This window comes from Budorcas taxicolor, chromosome 22 (genome assembly GCF_023091745.1).
Source record: "Budorcas taxicolor isolate Tak-1 chromosome 22, Takin1.1, whole genome shotgun sequence".
NCBI classification, from domain to species: domain Eukaryota; kingdom Metazoa; phylum Chordata; class Mammalia; order Artiodactyla; family Bovidae; genus Budorcas; species Budorcas taxicolor.
Genome location: NC_068931.1, coordinates 43,562,762 through 43,583,516, shown reverse-complemented (window position 1 = coordinate 43,583,516; position 20,755 = coordinate 43,562,762). Strand labels below are relative to the sequence as shown.

At 43.2% G+C, this 20,755-nt stretch overlaps 1 protein-coding gene across 1 annotated transcript in view; it reads left to right on the top strand.

Moving 5' to 3' along the window:
- SPIRE1 (spire type actin nucleation factor 1) overlaps positions 1 to 20,755 on the top strand; it is a 139,642-nt gene that overhangs the window by 113,759 nt on the left and 5,128 nt on the right. The window contains exons 10-15 of the mRNA XM_052660245.1: positions 2,819 to 2,991; positions 7,173 to 7,263; positions 13,944 to 14,086; positions 16,092 to 16,265; positions 19,729 to 19,866; positions 20,407 to 20,477. Of these exons, the coding sequence (XP_052516205.1) occupies positions 2,819 to 2,991; positions 7,173 to 7,263; positions 13,944 to 14,086; positions 16,092 to 16,265; positions 19,729 to 19,866; positions 20,407 to 20,477 (790 nt within the window). The remainder of the gene's footprint in view (positions 1 to 2,818; positions 2,992 to 7,172; positions 7,264 to 13,943; positions 14,087 to 16,091; positions 16,266 to 19,728; positions 19,867 to 20,406; positions 20,478 to 20,755) is intronic.

Sequence of the window (20,755 nt, the reverse complement as noted above, 5' to 3'; positions counted from 1 at the left end):
GTAGTCTCTCAGTCGTGTCTGACTGTGTTGACCCCATGGACTGTAGCTTGCTCCTCTGTCTATGGGATTCTCCAGGCAAGAATACTGGAGTGGATTGCCAGTCCCTTCTCTGGGGATCTTCCTAACCCAGGGGTCGAACGCCGATCTCCCATATTATAGGCAGATCCTTTACCATCTCAGCCACGAGGAAGCCCAAATCTACTATAGATGACTTTTAAAATTTTCTTAAGCAAAAGCATCCATAAAATCATGTATCTTATGTAGTAATTACATTTTTTTCTGAAACATTAACTATATAACCATTAGAACTGTTGTGACGTCCCTCCTCGCTCCACTGGGGATTTCGCCCTGGGAGCCTGGACTGTGAGCACCACCCCGGGGACGCGTACCTGCCTCCAGCAGAGCTGCAGCTGGGGCATGGAGAGCCAGGCTGCGGGAGAAGCCTGTGCCTTCTGCTGAAGCGCAGGCCCTGGAGGAAGTGTATGGAGAGTGCATGCTGTGGAATACGAGTTTTCAGAATATACTTCAAGATCATTTTTAAACATTGTCTTTTTTCCCTTCAGTAGGAATTAAGCAGTTAGCCCAGTCATTTTCTCCCTTCTCTCTTGAGAGCTTTCCAGTTACTCCTGTGAGTGTGGCAGCCTGTAGTTCTCCTCCGATGAAAGGTCTATTGAAGGGTTTTAAGCTTTACAGTTTGTGTGAAAATCTGCTGCTTCTGCCTCTTTGTCCCCTTCAGCACACCCCTTCCCCAATTAAACATTTTTCCTAGCTGCTTAATACCTGGAGAGGTGATAACAAAGTTAACTTTTGTGTTGTCAGATTTTCTACTCAACACTTTATTTAAAATGATAAATGACTGACAGGTCTGTCTCTTTCCTTCCCTTCCTCATTCCTTTCCTCTGCTCACTCAAACCCTTCCTTCTAGTTCACAAGGACAGTTCTAGTTCTGGCCTTCTTGAGCTCTAAAATCAGGCAGAAATTGTAAATATTAAGTTAGATATACATCATTTATAATAAATAGTTTACATACTTCTTTTAAATCATGTCAAGGAAGGCTGTACTAGAGTACACTTTCTGAATGTTACCTGGAAGCCCACATCTTCCACTTGAAGCCTGTGAATATTATACAGTGGGGGAGCTACTGTAAACAGAACCTTACGTTTTATGTTAACTTCAGGTACAACGCTTCCTGCCAGAAATGAGCAAGAGTCATGTCTTTTCAGTGCTCAGTACACTCTTCACCTCTGACTCATCAGGGGAGTTTCACAGACTGCTCCATGGCTATGGGCATACTGCAACTGCTCTTTCTCATTTTTAAATACTCTATTTTAGTAGTTAGTTATTAAAAATATTAGTTATTGAAACACTGACGAAATTTATCTCCACTTGCGCTGGAAGATTACAGGCTTTTGAACTGGTACTGCCAAGGCTCCTGTGTCAGCTCTGCCACGCTGGCTGTGAGCGGCTGAGTCACACTGAGCCTTAGTCCACTCACTCACGAGTGGAGATAAAAATCAGTGTAATAATTGCTAACGTTTATCATGCACCGCCTTTATTACACTATTAATTGTTTTATATGCAGTTGTTAATTTATGTAATCCTCACAGCAAGCCCACTTCTGCTGTTAGCCCTACATAACAGGTGAGGACTGAGTTGCTGTAATTGCTCAAGGTCAGACAGGTAGCAGAGTTAGCCTCTGAATCCGAACCATCCTCGCCTTGCTGTTCTGTGTGCTGTAAGCTCTACACTCCCTACGCAGTAGCCTGTGCTGTGCCACGTACGCTACGTACCCACTGTGCTCTTGCCCTGTGCCCACACCCTCTGGCCTCCCAGCTCCTGTGCTCTCTATATAATCTGCAGTCTGTACTCCCCACTCCGTGCCCTGTCCTGGACACACTCTCTGCTCTGTGCTTCCAGCCCTGCGCTCTAGTCTCTGTAGTCTAGTCTCTGTTCCGCACTCCGGGCTTGGCACTGTGGGCCTGCCCCCGCCATGCCCTGTGCTCTCTGCTCGGTCCTCTGTAGTCTATAGTCTGTACTCCGCACTCCGTGCTGGGCACTGTGGGCCTGCCCCCGCCGTGCCGTCTGCTCTCTGCTCGGTCCTCTCCCCCTGTCCTCTGTAGTCTGTACTCCGCACTCCGTGCTGGGCACTGTGGGCCTGCCCCCGCCATGCCGTGTGCTCTCTGCTCTGGCCTCTGCCCCCCTCGCCCCCCCCCTCGCCCCCCCCCCCACCCCCGTCCTCTATAGTCTGTACTCCGAACTTTGTGCTCTGTATCCTGCTTCCACACTTCTTTCACTGCCTTTCCATCCAGATTTGAGCTTGGGATAATCTATATCAGCTTTTATCGGAATGTATCCCAGATTCTGTGTGTTCATGTCTATATATGTATAGATAATTGGCTGTTTTTATTTTAGACTCAAACCACCCTCAGTCTTGCAGCCCCGTGCTGGAGGCTCGTGTACACTGTCACTTCCATCAGTCCATCACTCACTCTTCAGAGGCTCAAGGGAACTCAAGCCTCCCTGGGCCTCTGGGAAGTAAATCAACTGGAGTCTGTAGGATTTCTCCCAGTTATAAATTTTAATCTACACATATAGTGAATATATAGTTATTCATGGAAAGGTTTCCTTTATTTGAGTGTGACAGTTAATGTCAAATACACGTGTTATATGCCCAGGTGTTACTGCGTGTGGCCTCTGTGCTGTCTGCATGACATAGGAATGCCTTTCAGCTCAGTGCAGGCGCTTGAAGACTCCTTTTCGTCCACTGACCACCTTCCTGTGCTTAGGGAAAGGTCAGCTTTTGCCTTTTTTTCCCCAGAGGTGACAACCACTGAATCTCCCAAGAATGTTGCAGAATCATCCATGGTGAATGGAGGTGTGGCGTCACAGCCTAGAGAAGGTGGGTCAGGAACCGCCCAGCAGGTGCCTGTCCCACGGAAGAAGCTCCTCAAAGCCCCGACGCTGGCTGAGCTGGACAGCTCCGACTCAGAGGTGAGGCCCACGCCTGTTCAGGGTCAGCCTCCATGGGCCCTTGTGTCGCTCCAGCCACTGCGTGCCCTCCCCCCAGTTTTCAGCCAGTATAATTCAGTCACTCAGTCGTGTCCAACTCTTTGTGACCCCTTGGACTGCAGCACACTAGGCTTCCTTGTCCATCGCCAACTCTTGGAGCCTGCTCAAACTCATGTCCATTGAGTCGGTGATGCCATTCAGCCATCTCATCCTGTCTTCCATTTCTCCTGCTTTCAATCTTTTCCAGCATCAGGGTCTTTCCAATGAATCAGTTCTTCAGATCAGGTGGCCAAAGTATTGGAGCTTCAGCATCAGGTCTTCTAATGAATATTCAGGACTAATTTCCTTTAGGATTGACTGTTTGATCTTGCAGTCCAAGGGACTCTGAAGAGTCGTCTCCAACTCTCACATGTATACATGACTACTGGGAAAACCATAGCTTTGAGTATCTGGAACTTGGTCAGCAATGTAATCTCTCTGCTTTTGAATATGCTGTCTGGGTTGGTCATCGGAGAAGGCAATGGCAACCCACTCCAGTACTCTTGCCTGGAAAATCTCATGGATGGAGGAGCCTGGTAGGCTTCAGTCCATGGGGTCGCTGAGTCGGACACGACTGAGCAACTTCACTTTCACTTTTCACTTCCATGCATTGGAGAAGGATATGGCAACCCACTCCAGTGTTCTTGCCTGGAGAATCCCAGGGACGGGGGAGCCTGGTGGGCTGCCGTCTGTGGGGTCGCACAGAGTCAGACACGACTGACGTGACTTAGCAGCAGCAGCTAGGTTGGTCATAGCTTTTCTTCCAAGGACCAAACGTCTTTTAATTTCATGGCTGCAGTCACCATCTGCAGTGATTTTGGAGCCCAAGAAAATAAAGTCTGTCATTGTTTCCCCATCTCTTTGCCATGAAATGATGGGACTAGAAGCCATGATCTTAGTTTTTTGAATGCTGTGTTTTAAGCCAGCTTTTTTACTCTCCTCTTTCACCTTCATCAAGAGGCTTTAGTTCCTCTTCAATTTCTGCCATTAAAGTTGGTGTCGTTTGCATATCTGAGGTTGTTGATATTTCTCCACGAAATCTTGATTCCAGCTTGTGCTTCATGCAGCCTCTCATTTTGCATGCTGTACTCTGCATATAAGTTTAATAAGCAGGCTGACAATATACAGCCTTGACGTACTCCTGTCCTAATTTTGAACCAGTCTGTTGTTCCATGTCTGGTTCTAACTGTTGCTTCTTGACCTGCATACAAGTTTCTCATGAGGCAGGTTAGGTGGTCTGGTATTCCCATCTCTTTCAGAATTTTCCACAGTTCATTGTGATCCACACAGTCAAAGGGTTTAGCATAGTCAATGAAGCAGATGTTTTTCTGGAATTCTCTTGCTTTTTCTGTGATCCAGTGGATGTTGGCAGTTTCTGATGTTGATTTCTGGTTCCTCTGCCTTTTCTAAATCCACCTGGAAGTTCTCAGTTCATGTACTGTTGAAGCCTCGCTTGGAGAATTTTGAGCATTACCTTGCCAGTATGTGAAATGAGTACAGTTGTGTGGTAATTTGAACATTCTTTGGCATTGCTCTTCTTTGGGATTGGAATGAAAAATGACCTGTGGCCACTACTGAGTTTTTCAAACTTGTTGGCATATTGAGTGCACACAGAAAGGTTTTGTTTTTGAACTAAGATTGTTAAAAGGTAAATTATAGAGACGGATCTGAAACCCAAATCTAAGCCCAAAATCTTCGTATCTCATAAACTTTCTAGTATTCCAACTAGCAGTATGAGACTGCCTAAATGAAAATAATTTAAACTGGAAAGGGGCTTAGAAATTGTGTTCAACATCATTACTTTGCAGTAAGAACACAGCCTAGTGGAGGTAGAGGCTCAGTTTACAAAGTCAGACAACAGAAAAGTAACAGAACCCCCGCCAAACTATGAATAGACCTCCCATCACCCGGTCTGCTTCCACTGCTGTTTTTTTCTTTTCTCAAAATTCTTAATCTCAATGGGGTTTTTTTGGTCTATCTTTAATAACCTCTACTAGCCTGACCCAGGTAACATTGTAAAAGTCAAGATAAGCTTTGATTGGCACTATATCAAAGCTTTCAGTAGGGAAGCAAAGCTCAGGAGCTTTATCTGTGCCTTAACTGGGCGTCCTGTCAAGAAAAGGGAGATTTTCCTTCCTGCCCAGTGAGTTCAGTGCCCAGGCTTGTATCTGAGATGACTCTGGTGGCCTCAGGGACAGCCCCACCCTGGGAGCACAGCTGTGGGACTTCTGACAGTGATAGATATTTCTGACATGGGTGAGTGTCAAAGACTAGTATAATGCTGCTGTGAATAATGGAGCGCATGTATCTTTTTGAATTAGTGTTTTTGTTTTTTTCCGATACATACTCAGGAGTGGAATTGCTGGGCCATATGGTAGTTCTGCTTTTAGTTTTTTGAGAAACCTCCATACTGTTCTCCACAGTGGCTGCAGTGATTTACATTCCCGCAGACAGTGTACAAGTGTTCTCACTTCTCCACATCCGCTCCAACATTTATGGTTTTTGTTTTGTTTTTGATGATAGCTGTTCTGACAGGTGTGAGGTGATAGCTCCTTGTGGTTTTGATTAGAATTTCCCTGGTAGTTAGCAGTGTTGAGCATCTTTTCATGTACCATGTTGGCCATCTGCATTTCCTGTTCAGAAGAATGTCTGTTCAGTTCTTCTGCCCATTTTTTAACTGTTTTTTCTTGATGTTGAATAAGATGAACTGTTTAAGTCCTATTTGTTTACTTTTGCTTTTACTTCTTATTTTAGGAGATGGATCCAATAAAACATTGCTACAATTTATGTCAATGAGTGTCCTGCTTTTGTTTTCCTCTGGGAGTTACCCCTCCCCACAGCGATCCCATGTCCAGCCTGCCTGCCCAGGGCAGGCACCTCACTGCTCTCAGGGGAAGCATTTCAGACCCTTGGGAAGGAGGGAGGCTGCGCAGCATGGACATGCCTTAGTAAAGTCAGCTGTAACAGTGGTTCTGGGAAGGTTGGTTGAAGGATGTACAGCGGGGATGGTTTCTGCTGTTTCAGTCGGAGCTCCCACCTCATAACTGCTGAGAAGTCCTGTATGTGACTTCTTTTTTCTTTTTGAGATACTCATAGCTTTTACTTCCTTTTGACCTGCCAGAAGCAGGAGATAAGCTAGTTCTCACTGACTTTTCTGGAGACCTGTACAATGTCCTGTGTATGACCTCTGGGTGAGGCTTGGCTGATGTCACCTGGTTTGTTCTTGGCAGTGAGCACCAGGAGGAGGTGGCTGCTCAGACCGTCCTTGTGTGGGCTCTGTGGTCTACACAGCTTTCTTCTCCTGTTCCTTGACTAGGCCCTTCGTAGTGGGGCTTGTTTGAAACTAATGCTTTCCACACTAAGTAGGTCAGAAAGGATTTTCACTGTTTGTCTCACATGATCATAGATTAATATATTAACCTAACTTTCTTCTATATTTAAAAATATTTAGCAGTTTTCTCTATGTATTACAGAATTGAGTTGTCTTCCAGTTAATATATATCTCCTGTCACATAGTAAGTAGTAAATTTTTCATGAATAAATATTGTACTTCACCTTGGTATAGTCTAAAACAAATTAAGAAGGTCTCCTCACAAGTAATGGGAATTTAAATTTTATTTGACACAGTGCAGACATATTTCTCATGAAATATGTTTTCATTCATTCAACAAATATTTATGCATTACTTAGTGGGATGGATTTGGTAGTAGGTAACAACAGTGAACAAAACACATCTACTCTGTAGGGGTTATAAGTCTGTTAGTTTTTTAAATGTGTTAAATACTTGACTGATGATGTTAATCACCATTTGTTGTGTGCCGGGTGATGTGTTAAGCATTTTAAATGTGTTCTCAGATTTGTCCTTGTAGTAATACTATTGAAATTATGAAACTGAGATAAGAAACTTGCTCTATGTCACATCACTCTAATGAGGAACAAAGCCGGAGCACACCCAGATATGTCTAATTTTAGATCCCTTCTAGTTTGTCTCCAACTTGCTCTGAACCTTGGACATTAAAATGTGGTGCCTCATGTTACCTCTTATGAGTGAACACTGCTAATGAGCATGAGAGCACTAGTGTCTAAGAGATCTGTCTCTCCCGCTTGCCCTGTGTCTTTTTCAGGAGGAGACCCTGCCCAGGTCCGCCAGCAGCAGCAGTGCGTCTCCCTCCTTCCTGGAAGACCCCTTTCTGGAGACTGTGTCCACAAGGAAGAGTGAGTATTTGTGGTACAAAGAACCAGTGTCAGATGCCTTAAAAAACATGTTTAACCTAGGAAAGGGAATCCCAAAGTGCCTTCTTGTCATTTGGGGTAACTAGTTAAAGAACTAACCCTGGAATTGTCCTGGTCGGGAGCAGAAATAATCATTTTTTTCCTAGAATAACATCATAAGATAAGGGCTAAACTGGTAATTAGGTCTCAGGTTCTAAAGTTATAGTAAACCAGTCACCTTTAGGTTTACAGATAATAGCTGTAGGGAGTAGGTCGGCCTGTGTGTACTTTTTGGAATTACCTCATTATCTAAATTTAAGCCAGAAGCCCTGAATAATCACACTTGTTATCATTCCTGCTACACACACAAAATACACTCCCACACACCCTTCCCCCTTATCCACGTACAAGTATAGATAATAAAAACACCTTTATAACTCTTCAGGTAATAGGTTCTAATACAGAATCTAAAATGGAATGATTTTGAAAAGTACTATTGGCCATCTTTTTGAAATACTTACTTGGCTGTGTTGGGTCTTCACTGGGGCATGTGAGGTCTCCGTGGTGCCATGTGGGATCTTTCCCTGAGGTGCAGCTATCCAGTTGTAGTGTGTGGGCTTAGTTGCTCCAACGGATGGGATCTTAACTTCCCAAACCAGGTATTGAACCTGTGTCCATGGCATTGCAAGGCAAATTCTTCACCAGTGGACCACCAGGGATGCCCCAGTGTTGGTAATCTTTTCATTTGTAAGATTAATATAAAGGATTAAAAATTCTATATTAGCAGGGAGGATTCTGGGAAGATGGCAGAGTAGCAGGCACCGTGTAGTCATCTTCTCACCTACACAGTAACTGTAGCGGCAGAATCTGTCTGATATATTCGGAATGCTAGAATCTGCTGAATGCTTACAACTTCCAGGGGAAGATGGTGAATTGTGGTTAACTTCAGTAGATTTCAGCTCTTAGTGAGTGGCAGCCATTCATTCCCCTGTCCCTGTCCATGTGACAGGCAGCTGTGTACCATTCCTGAAGCAGCTTGCACACAGTTGGTGGGGCCAAGATGGACAAAATGACCTGGTCCTCCAGATCTTGGGGCTCTGTATTCTGGTCACTGCTTCTGATTTCAGAGGTGCGGACAGAGGTAGACGGCTGTTGCTGAGCTGTTGTCAGCTTCCCCCTCACCCCTCCATATTTCCAGGGGATATGCGAGAATTGGAAAGTGACCATGAATGCCCAGGGAATGGCTCATCAAGGACCTGAGGAGATGTTAAGTTTTCATCAGGCTGATCTTCAAAGATCAGCCTTCAACAATAAGAGAAACAATGAATAGAGACAGTAACAAAACTCAGCAAACTCTGGGGAAGGGTAGACTCTAATTTCCAGAGTTACCACATTGGTAAATTCAAATGTCCAGTGTTCAACAACAAATCACAAAGCACATAAAAAAGCAGGAAAGTATGGCTCATTCAGAAGAAAAAATAAGTCAACAGAAACTGTCCCAGAACAAAAGGGAGGTTTATTTCTATAAGCATTTATGTTAAGAACAAGACTTGTGTTGAAAAACAATATTTCAACAGGTAGTCGCACAATAAATGTTCTGGTTTTAAAAAGAATGATGTCAAATCAAAAATATATATATAATTTGTAAATATCTTCTTTTGTTTTCTGGGTTATCTTTTCACTTTCTTTTTTTCACTTTTTATTTTGTATTGGGGTATAGCTGATTAACAGTGTTGTGACAGTTTCAGGTGAACAGTACAGGAGCTCAGCCATACATAGGCATATATCCATTCTCCCCCAAATTCCCCTCCCATGCAGGCTGCCACATGACCTTGAGGAGAGTTCCATAGCACTCTAAAGCTTTCGATTGGAACATTTAGTCCATTTCCATTGAAAGCAATGATTAATATTTGTGCATCTGTGCTTAGTTGCTCAGTCATATCTGACTCTGCAGTCCCATAGACTGTAGCCCACCCGGCTCCCCTGTCCATGGTATTGTCTAAGCAAGAATACTGGGGTGGGTTGCCATTCCCTTCTCCAGGGTATCTTCCCAACCCAGAGATCAAACCCAGGTCTCCTGCATTGCAGGCGGATTCTTTACAGGCTGAGCTACCAGGAAAGCCCGTTATTGGTATTTATTGATATTAATAGGTATGTATGTACTGCCATTTTGTTCACTGTTTTGCAGTTGTTTTTATTTCCTTTTATTCCAAGAATAATATTTTTCCTTGATGATTATCTTTAGTGTTATGTGGAGTCCTTTCTCTTTTCTGTGTATGTATCTGTTATATAGGCTTTTGGTTTGTGGTTACTATATAGGTTCATATATTGACAGGTGAATATTTTAAGCTGATGACCTCTTACATTTAAGCACATTCTAACAGTACTACATTTTTACCCTGCCACACACATTTTGTTTCTAATAATCGCATTTTACATTTTTATTTATATTTTTAGCCCTTTAGACCAATTTATTTTATATCCATTTAATATATCATTTGGGACTGCCCATGGTCCAGTGGCTAAGACTCTGTACTCCCAAATGCAGGGGGCCCAGGTTTGATCCCTGGTCAAGGAACTAAATCCCACATGCCACAACTAAGACCTAGCTCAGCCAAATAAATAAATAGTAAATATTAAAATATATATATATCATCAAACAAAGTACAATAAAGTTTATAACTGGGTGCATAACAAGGTAACTGTAAACAATTTAATACCACTGAATTGTATGTTTTCAAATGGTATAATTGGTAAATTTTTACAGTGTACAGTTGGGTAAGATGGTAAATATTATATGTATCTTACTGCAATTATTTAAAATTTTACTAAGAAAAAACATTAGAGTATCTTTAGTATATTGACTTCATTTTTTTGTACATGTACATGTGGAGGTTTCAGTGGTTAAAATTCTTCAAATAGTATTTTGATTTACTTAGGCAGATTACTACAATGGACTGGAATGGGTGAATTTAACTCAGTTGACCATTATATCTACTACTGCGGGCAGGAATCCCTCAGAAGAAATGGAGTAGCCATCATGGTCAACGAAAGAGTCCAAAATGCACTACTTGGATGCAGTCTCAAAAACGACAGAATGATCTCTGTTCGTCTCTAAGGCAAACCATTCAATATCACAGTTATCCAAGTCTATGCCCCAACCAGTAACGCTGAAGAAGCTGAAGTTGAACGGTTTTATGAAGACCTACAAGACCTTTCAGAACTAACACCCAAAAAAGATGTCCTTTTCATTATAGGGGACTGGAATGCAAAAGTAGGAAGTCAAGAAACACCTGGAGTAACAGGCAAATTTGGCCTTGGAATGCAGAAATGAAGCAGGGAAAAGACTAATAGAGTTTTGCCAAAAGAATGCACTGGTCATAGCAAACACCCTCTTCCAACAACACAAGAGAAGACTCTACACGTGGACATCACCAGATGGTCAACACCGAAATCAGATTGATTCTATTCTTTGCAGCCAAAGATGGAGAAGCTCTATACAGTCAACAAAAACAAGACCAGGAGCTGACTGTGGCTCAGATCATGAACTCCTTATTGCCAAATTCAGACTCAAATTGAAGAAAGTAGGGAAAACCCCTAGACCATTCAGGTATGACCTAAATATCAAATCCCTTATGATTATACAGTGGAAGTGAGAAATAGATTTAAGGGCCTAGATCTGATAGATAGAGTGCCTGATGAACTATGGAATGAGGTTGGTGACATTGTACAGGAGATAGGGATCAAGACCATCCCCATGGAAAAGAAATGCAAAAAAGCAAAATGGCTGTCTGGGGAGGCCTTACAAATAAGCTGTGAAAAGAAGAGAGGCGAAAAGCAAAGGAGAAAAGGAAAGATATAAGCATCTGAATGCAGAGTTCCAGGGAATAGCAAGAAGAGATAAGAAAGCCTTCTTCAGTGATCAATGCAAAGAAATAGAGGAAAACAACAGAATGGGAAAGACTAGAGATCTCTTCAAGAAAATTAGAGATACCAAGGGAACATTTCATGTAAAGATGGGCTTGATAAAGGACAGAAATGGTATGGACCGAACAGAAGCAGAAGATATTAAGAAGAGGTGGCAAGAATACACAGAAGAACTGTACAAAAAAGATCTTCACGACCCAGATAATCATGATGATGTGACCACTAATCTAGAGCCAGACATCTTAGAATGTGAAGTCAAGTGGGCCTTAGAAAGCATCACTATGAACAAAGCTAGTGGAGATGATGGAATTCCAGTTGAGCTGTTTCAAATCCTGAAAGATGATGCTGTGAAAGTGCTGCACTCAATATGCCAGCAAATTTGGAAAACTCAGCAGTGGCCACAGGACTGGAAAAGGTCAGTTTTCATTCCAATTCCAAAGAAGGGCAGTGCCAAAGAATGCTCAAACTACCACACAATTGCACTCATCTCACATGCTAGTAAAGTAATGCTCAAAATTCTCCAAGCCAGGCTTCAGCAATACGTGAACTGTGAACTCCCTGATGTTCAAGCTGGTTTTAGCAAAGGCAGAGGAACCAGAGATCAAATTGCCAACATCCGCTGGATCATGGAAAAAGCAAGAGAGTTCCAGAAAAACATCTATTTCTGCTTTATTGACTATGCCAAAGTCTTTGTGTGGATCACAATAAGCTGTGGAAAATTCTGAGAGAGATGGGAATACCAGACCACCTAACCTGCCTCTTGAGAAATCTGTATGCAGGTCAGGAAGCAACAGTTAGAACTGGACATGGAACAACAGACTGGTTTCAAATAGTAAAAGGAGTACGTCAAGGCTATATATTGTCACCCTGCTTATTTAACTTCTATGCAGAGTACATCATGAGAAACGCTGGACTGGAAGAAACACAAGCTGGAATCAAGATTGCCGGCAGAAATATCAATAACCTCAGATATGCAGATGACACCACCTTTATGGCAGAAAGTGAAGAAGAGCTAAAAAGCCTCTTGGTGAAAGTGAAAGAGGAGTGTGAAAAAGTTGGCTTAAAGCTCAACATTTAGAAAACGAAGATCATGGCATCCGGTCCCATCACTTCATGGGAAATAGATGGGGAAATAGTAGAAACAGTGTCAGACTTTATTTTTTTGGGCTCCAAAATCACTGCAGATGGTGATTGCAGCCATGAAATTTAAAAACCCTTACTCCTTGGAAGAAAAGTTATGACCAGCCTAGATAGTATATTCGAAAGCAGAGACATTACTTTGCCGACTAAGGTCCATCTAGTCAAGGCTATGGTTTTTCCTATGGTCATGTATGCATGTGAGAGTTGGACTGTGAAGAAGGCTGAGCGCCGAAGAATTGATGCTTTTGAACCGTGGTGTTGGAGAAGACTCTTGAGAGTCCCTTGGACTGCAAGGAGATCCAACCAGTCCATTCTGAAGGAGATCAACCCTGGGATTTCTTTGCAAGGAATGATGCTAAAGCTGAAGCTCCACTACTTTGGCCACCTCATGTGAAGAGTTGACTCATTGGAAAACACTCTGATGCATTGGGATTGGGGGCAGGAGGAGAAGGGGACGACCGAGGATGAGATGGCTGGATGGCATCCCTGACTCGATGGACGTGAGTCTGAGTGAACTCCGGGAGATGGTGATGGACAGGGAGGCCTGGCGTGCTGCGATTCATGGGGTCGCAAAGAGTTGGACACGACTGAGCAACTGAACTAAGCAGATTACATCAAAAACAACCGGAGCTGACCTTGGTTATTATCTGTAATTGTTATTTGACCAGACCTATTTAATATTATAGAGACTCCATTAAATCACATGATGGATTTCTGTACCTTGATTGAGGGAAGTATATTCTGGTTTTTTTAGTGATTTATTGCTAGGACAGTCCAAGTGGATGGTCATCTCCTCCTCACTGTGCTGACTTCCACTTTTCTTCACCTTATTGTGCAGAGGATAGGAGGAAGGATGGACAGACAGACAGCAGAGTTCTGTGATGTCCTCCTGTGTTTCCACAATGTGAATCATAGCCTGAAACATTGCCCCTTTAAAGTCTGTCCCCAGATATTCCTAGACAGAGAAGCAGTGGCATATATAGTATTAACATTGAAGCTGAAACTTATTTTAAATAAAGCTTGATTTAAACTAAGGATAAAATGTCTTGATACACATCAAGAAGAAAGAGTTTTCATATTTTATCTTTTAAAAGGAATGTATACTTGACAATTTTGGTATGATTTGACACAAACAATTTACATAATTTTCACATGCTTTTAAAATAAAACCCAAGATCTATTCCTTGAATTCTTTGCCCTTGAAATTGTTCATTGAATACAAGTCTTTTGCCCAATTTAAAAAAATTTAAATAAAGCCTAAGACTCTTAATTGCAAAATTCTGTGGAAAATAACAGGATGGCATTTGTATTATGAATCTGAGACTCCATTTATGTTGCATTTTATGCATGAATTTGAATATTGAACACTTTTTCCTTCTCCTTGCTATTTCAGTAGTAAGTTTATCTTGCAACGATTATTCTATAAGTCTTCCAGGGTCCCCTAGGGGCCTCCAGTCCTAATGTTGATCACTCCAACAAAATCAATACTTCATCTTTGAATGCAGTTTGTCACATATGGCAGAGGGTTTTCTGTTAGAAATTTGAAACCTAATTTGCCTTTTTTTTTTTCCTTTATAAGAGAACTGATTTCAGTTTGGTTCATTCTGTTTCTTCAGACCCTCCCAAGTTCTTGCCCATATCCTCCACACCTCAGCCTGAGCGACGGCAGCCACCCCAGAGACGACATTCCATTGAGAAGGAAACACCCACTAACGTGAGACAGTTCCTGCCGGCATCCAGGCAGAGCTCCCGGTCTCTCGTAAGTAGCCCACAGACTCTGCAGAGAGAGACCTGGAATCATTAGTTTCCTTGAGAAGCTTCCAGAAGCTAGAATGAACTTTATAATAACCTTATTTGTTGTTATTAGCAGAAGAAAAGCAATCCTAAGAGTAACCAAGTGAAATCTGACATTCTTTGTTCATTTAAAGTACTTTTCTCCCCCGGAACACATATTTATGGTTGAAAGTATGGATATTTATTAAAGAAACTCTTTTTTCCTTTCAAATGCCACTTAAAAATTGTTGAAACTAAACAGAAAACTTAGTGAAGTCTGACTACAGTAGACTCTCATTGAGGTAGATATCCAAAGGGAGAATTTTGATTCATAAAAATCCATTGTTCCTTGTTTTCAAGCATGTTTTGTGATACTGGAGTCACTGCAGATGTTTGGATGTGTTGACAGTTTGCGCTGTTTTCCAGAGACGTCCAGGCTGACGTCATAGCTATTCACTTACCAGGCAGGGGATGTAGCCCACGAGGTCCTTGCAGGAAGAGGCAGCGGATCTGCCAGAGGAAACCTGCCCAAGTTCTTTCTGTCCCACTTGACTTCCCAAATACCTGCACTGTTGAGGTTAAACTTAAAATTAGCAGTGTAAAGACACTGTCAGATTAACTACAAGGAGTATTTGGCTGGTGCATGTGTGCTAAATTGCTTCAGTCATTTCAGACACTTAGCGACTCCCATGGACTGTAGCCCACCAGGCTCCTCTGTCCATGGGATTCTCCAGGAAAGAATACTGGAGTGAGTTGCCATGCCTTCCCCTAGAGGACCTTCCCAACCCAGGGATCGAACCCATGTCTCTTAACGTCTCTGGGGTCGGCAGGCATGTTCTTTCCCACTAGCACCACCTGAGAAGCCCTATTGGCTGGTGATAGAAACTTTACCAAGGAAGGCCATGAGGTGTCTTCCTGGTGTAGGGCAGCTCAGTGTGTATGGTCAGGCCGTGAGCTGTTTTTGTGGAGGAGGAGAGCAAGGTACAACCAACATGCCTTCGCGGAGAAGAGGCTTAGTGAGCAGGCAGGGGAGCCCATGGTCTGTGCAAACTGGTATTTGTTCACAGAACTCCGCCCCCTCCGCCTACCTCTAGGTCCCAGCTGATATGCGAGAACCTCCAGATCAAAATCCTGACTTTTCTTGCCAGTAGCTTATCATGGGAAATCCATAAAATCCCACTCCTTTAGTGGCAGTGGCGTCTAGTTTTGTAAGTATTGTTTTTGAAAGTATGATTTAGCTATTTTTCTAAGAAAACACTGAATCATTTTGCATTTATAAGGTGTCAACTAAAGACAGCAGAAAAGTCTTTTGTTGTTACTGATTTTCATTTATATTGGACCTTCCCCCCTTTCCTCCTGCGGTTTCCCAGGTGGCGCTAGTGGTAAAGAACCCGCCTAACAATAATGTAGACACAGGAGATGCCGGTTCAATCCCTAGGTCAGGAAGATCCCCTGGAGGAGGGCATGGCAATCCACACCAGTGTTCTTGCCTGGAGAATCCAATCCCATGGACAGAGGAGACTGGTGGGCTGCAGTCCATGGGGTTGCAAAGAGTCGTACACAACTGAAGAGGCTTAGCACCCTTTCCTCAGGATGTTGAAAGTGTACTTTTTTCGTCATTTGGTCAGATGACTGGGGGCAGCGCCCTCCGAGTAGGGAGGGGTGGCTGCTGGGTGTGTGTTTCTACTGTCATCTTGGGCCTGCATCCCGCAAACCTGTGTGGGAGATTAAGAGTTCACAGGACAGCTGAAGTGTTGCTGTGTGAACTCAGATTCTCCAGCTGTGACTTTGTGGTTGATTTCCTTTTGACACACATGGATGCAGATGATGGCCTGGAGACTCATGAGGAATCTAACATTAATGCCCTCCATGGTGTTTTTGTCTGTTTTTCTTTCATGCTCTATAATGGTTCTGTATCAGTCACTCATGTTCAGCAGTATTTTCTCCATTTCTTCTCCCCTGCCGTTCTCTTCCCCATACGTATTGTTCAGGTTCCAAGGATGACCAGAGCATGGCCAGCGCCGCCTTTCCGACCACTTTTTTCTACCCTCCAAACAGCTTCTCTGCTCGGCTCTCACCCTTTGGAGGCAGCCATGCTGGGGGTAGCAGGGGCTGTTTATTATCTGTGTGAGAGAGCTTTTACCAGCAGGTGGAGACACACACAGGTTGGCCTCCTTCTGCGGGCTCTGGGAATTACCTTCCTCTGTCTCTGGTCGTGATGCCTCAGCTGCCGCACTCTGCACAGATTAACAGCTTAGATGGACACTTTGCTTCTGACCGTTGATTCCAATCTTTGGTAGATGCATAGATCACACCATGATCTCAAATGACAGGATGATAGTGAAAGGACAACAAACTCAGAATGCAGCAGCGTCAGGGAGCCTGTGGGCGGAGCTTCTGAGGGGCCTGATGGAAAGGCATTCCTGCCAGCCTCCCCCAGAAGCAGTCATCCACACTCAGCTGCCCAGCCAGGGAGCCACAGGGATTCTTCCTTCTCTCCAGCTCCCGTACAGCTGTGTTATGATGGTCAGGATGGTTGTTACAGAAATCCACCCTGCTTCCCTGTACAGAGAAATCAAGTTTTCTTTTATCGATGTGATTATTTAAAATACTCATTTTGTAGTCTTTGAGATTTTCATACAGAATACACTTTTTATAGAAAGTATAATTTCCAGACCTCAGTAGCATAAAAAGCCTTGGGACCATCTTCAGGCTTCCCCTGCGCACAGTGCAACCTGTGTGGCAGCAGCCCGCGTGGGGTCCTTCCTGTTGACCAGACCTGTTCTTGATAAGCAAACAGCCGCTAGATTCTTTGTTATTCTTTATTACCCATCTTGGTTCAAAAAAGAAACTGAATGTAAATGAGGTACAACAGATTACTTTCTCTTCATTTGGCATGAAATTCAGGCTCAATCCTGTTTTTCGTTTTTGATCTGGCCATGTGAGCACATGGTCAGATGCAGGAGTGGCATTTCGTACCACCCCTCCTGCTGTTTCTGAAGATCTCTGACATTTTGTTTTTATTTTCAACCCTCCCCAGTCTGTCTACTAAGTCTACACATGACTTTAGATATATAATTTACCTTGAATTTTAAAGATGAACTTGAAAAAAGAGTAATTAAACTTAATATTTGCTCTTTTTAAGTGTGCTTTCCTTTGGTTTATTAAAAACTCAAAAGGCTGCTTTGGATAATTGTCAAATCTCTCCTACTTATTTATGAAGTTTGGGCTAAGCAAAAACACTATAAAATGTGACTGTTTCTGTTTCTCCAGCTCAGTAACAGATGACACACTGTGCTCTCTAATTCTGTGCTGGCTTAACTCCGACGCCTTTTAAATGGTAAATATAACCAGAATATTTAACAGAAACCCAGCCATTTTAGTGACATATGTACAGTGAGTTCTAAAGGCACCACAGCTGCTCCTGTAGTATGTTGTAATCTCTGAAAATTTAAGATTTAGCTTCCCGTTTCTAAATTTGGGAGCTACCCTGCAGCACAGAGCAGCCAGAGAATCAGAGTCTTGCTCCTCTGGCCCCTGGCGTCCGTGCTGGGCCAGGACCCAAGTTCCATGCCTGCTGTAGCGTGACCGGCCCCTCATGACGGGGGACGGGGGCTCAGCTCAGGGTGGGGCATGAACCCTGAGTGCTTTTCACATTTTGCGGCATGAGGATCTCAGCAAGATCTGGGGTAATTTGGCTTTGGGGATGTTGAATCAATATTTTTTCATCAGTTGAAAAAAAATAAAGCCAGTCTATAATTTATTTTCTTTCATGTTGCATTAAAGTTTTGTTGTCCTTGGGAAAGCACCAGATTTAAAACATTAGCATTTGACCTGATGGAAGCTATTTACCAAAGGATAATCTCCTTGAAATTCTAAAAAAAAGAACATGAACACCAAAAAAAATCCACCGTTTCTTACTTTATCTGACAGAGCAGTGGATTTGGGTATGGTTCAAAGCAGGAAGTTGAAAGTAGGCTCTGACTGAGCCCGTCTGTGTCTCGAGGCTGAGGAGAGGGCAGTGCCTGCTATCAGGGTTGCAGCACATCTCACCGCCTGTGTCACGTTGTAAGGTTGCCATCTTCCTAACAACACGGCCACCAATCTCCGGAGCAGTCTTCTGCTTGTTTGCTAGATTCGTATATAGGTAGTCATGCTCGTCGCTGATGAATAAAGACGACTGTAAAGACTTATTAACGACACGTCAGAAGCTGAGAAAAGTTGCTGTTCAGTGTGTGCAGCTGGCGCATTAGTCTGAGCACAGTTGTGATGTCCAGCACTCAGAGGCCGTTGTGTCCCAGTGGACATACACACACTGTTCTCAGGGCCGAGCAACGCACAGTAAATATTGGACATGCCAACTGAAGCCTGTTATCTTTGACAGCTCTTCCTACTGAGAGAAAATTGTGTGATGGTGGGATTTTTTTAGTATTTAGACATTCTAGAGTACATGATATAATCTAATAAACTATCCTCCCATCCTCCAGATACTAAGCTGTTCATCTTAAAAATTCAACTGCAGGATCTTTTCTAAAACATTTTTAGCAAATTTAATCTTCCCTAAGTTAGCTTGAACAGAGATAATTTTGTAATGACTATAAGAAGCAGTAATTCTGCAAATTTTCTTTTTTTATAGTAAATGCTAATGTTTGTCAAGTTTGCTGCCTAGATTTGTTTTTGTTTTTCTCAGATTAGAAGACAGAACTGAATGTTAAATCTCCATGAACTGCATCCAGTCTCGTGCTTTCTTGTTTGGCTTGTCTGAGTCCAGAATGCCTGTGCACAGCACTGCTGTGTGTGGGGGTGTGAGTTCCAGTGTGTGCACACCGAGGGCATGGGTTTGTGAGGCCTACATGCTGTGGGCGCACAGGATGTTTCTGTCTTTCTGCTGGGTCCACAATCAGTGCAGGGCCAACTGGGAGCAGGCAAGAGGCTCTTTATTCAGTGGGATCAGTTACATCAGCGTCATCCTCCACAATCCCGTGTGGAAAAGTGACAAGGGCTCTGGAGTGCATGGGGCAGCCCAGCACTGACCTCCGGGTCCAGTGCACTGACCTCCGGGTCCAGTTCACTGACATCATTACGAGTTTTCAGGCTGTGCTGATGTAACTTACCACTAAATAACGTTTCTCAGTGTCAGTTACTAACCATCTTCTTTGGGCTGTTCTGGGTACCACAAATCAGTGTTTAAAACTGTACCAGTACTGTAGATTTGCTGTTTACCTTTGAGCAGATAGTATACAACAGAAAGCTACATATTGTCTTTGTGTATCAGAAGAAAATGGACATAAATTTGGTTTAAAGCAGCAACATTTCCCCCAGATTTCAGGACACAGATACTCAGCTCCCCTTCAGGGACTGGAGATGTTTGAGATGCATCTGAACACACATGAGAAACTTCTGTTACCGGAGGTCTTGGTCGGCTAGTGCTACCTGGGACCCAGCAGTCTCCTGCTACCATCTGGGTGTGATCAGAGATTGTGGTCCCCAGAGTGAGCCAGCTCTGCCCCAGGGTTTCCTGGGAGCCTCTTTCTTCTTTGGAGCTACTAACCAGGGCCCTGAAGTGGAGGGGACATGACCTTGCTGGAGGGGGTGGGGCTTCTTGCTCACATGGATTCTGACTTTCAGGAGGAGTTCTGCTACCCGGTGGAGTGCCTGGCACTGACCGTGGAGGAGGTGATGCACATTCGTCAGGTCCTGGTCAAAGCAGAGCTGGAAAAGTACCAACAGTACAAAGATGTCTACACAGCTCTGAAAAAAGGAAAGGTAGAGAGCCCTTTCCAGTTGGCGGGTCACGTAGGCACTATCTGCTGCCAGGTGGCATGGGGCTTTGGGGGCTCCAGGGGCCAGAGGCTCACCCTCTGCCAGGCAGTCCCTGTTCCCTTGCTCACAGAAGTGAGTATTTCTTCCATAGAAATAGAAAGCCGTAAGGTTTAAAACCACTATAATAAATAATGGTGTGTCTTCCTAAAACCAGGTCTGCTCTTAGCTGTTAAACTTTTAAAAGATTATTGAGAAAATATATTTGAGAAACACAGGACACTTTTTAAGAATCTTCAGATAGCTTCCATGATGGCAAGACCCTTAAGAGCTGTGGCCTTTTTCTCCCATTTAAAAGTAGAATAATAATCAAATACAGAGCCAGATTGTAACTGTCACAGAATCAAACTTGGTAAAAGGGTCTTTAAGTACTCTTCTCCCTTTGTCTACTAAGATTTTCCACATATAAATACGTGTTTAGATGTACAAATTAGGAAATTTACTGTTAGCAATTCTTTTTTCTCCTTTAAAATTTCTGTTTTTTAGCTTTGCTTTTGTTGCCGAACCAGAAGGTTTTCCTTCTTCACCTGGTCTTATACCTGTCAGTTCTGTAAGAGGTAAGGCTTTTTGTAATTGATGACAGTAGTCAAGGAAGCACTTCCACTGTTTCATCATTTTTCTCACAGGAACAACAGTAGAAATAATCCAGTGTTATCATGTGCCATGCTTACGAGTTACAACAGCAGTTGCTGCAACAGTGGATGGTTATTTGATATTAAGCCTGGAAAATTTTTCTCTGCATGTGTTTATGTATTCAAGATAGTTATAATAATATGTCATGTTAGAACAGAAAAAAATAGATGTGACTGTCAGGTGAACCCACAATAGACAAGAA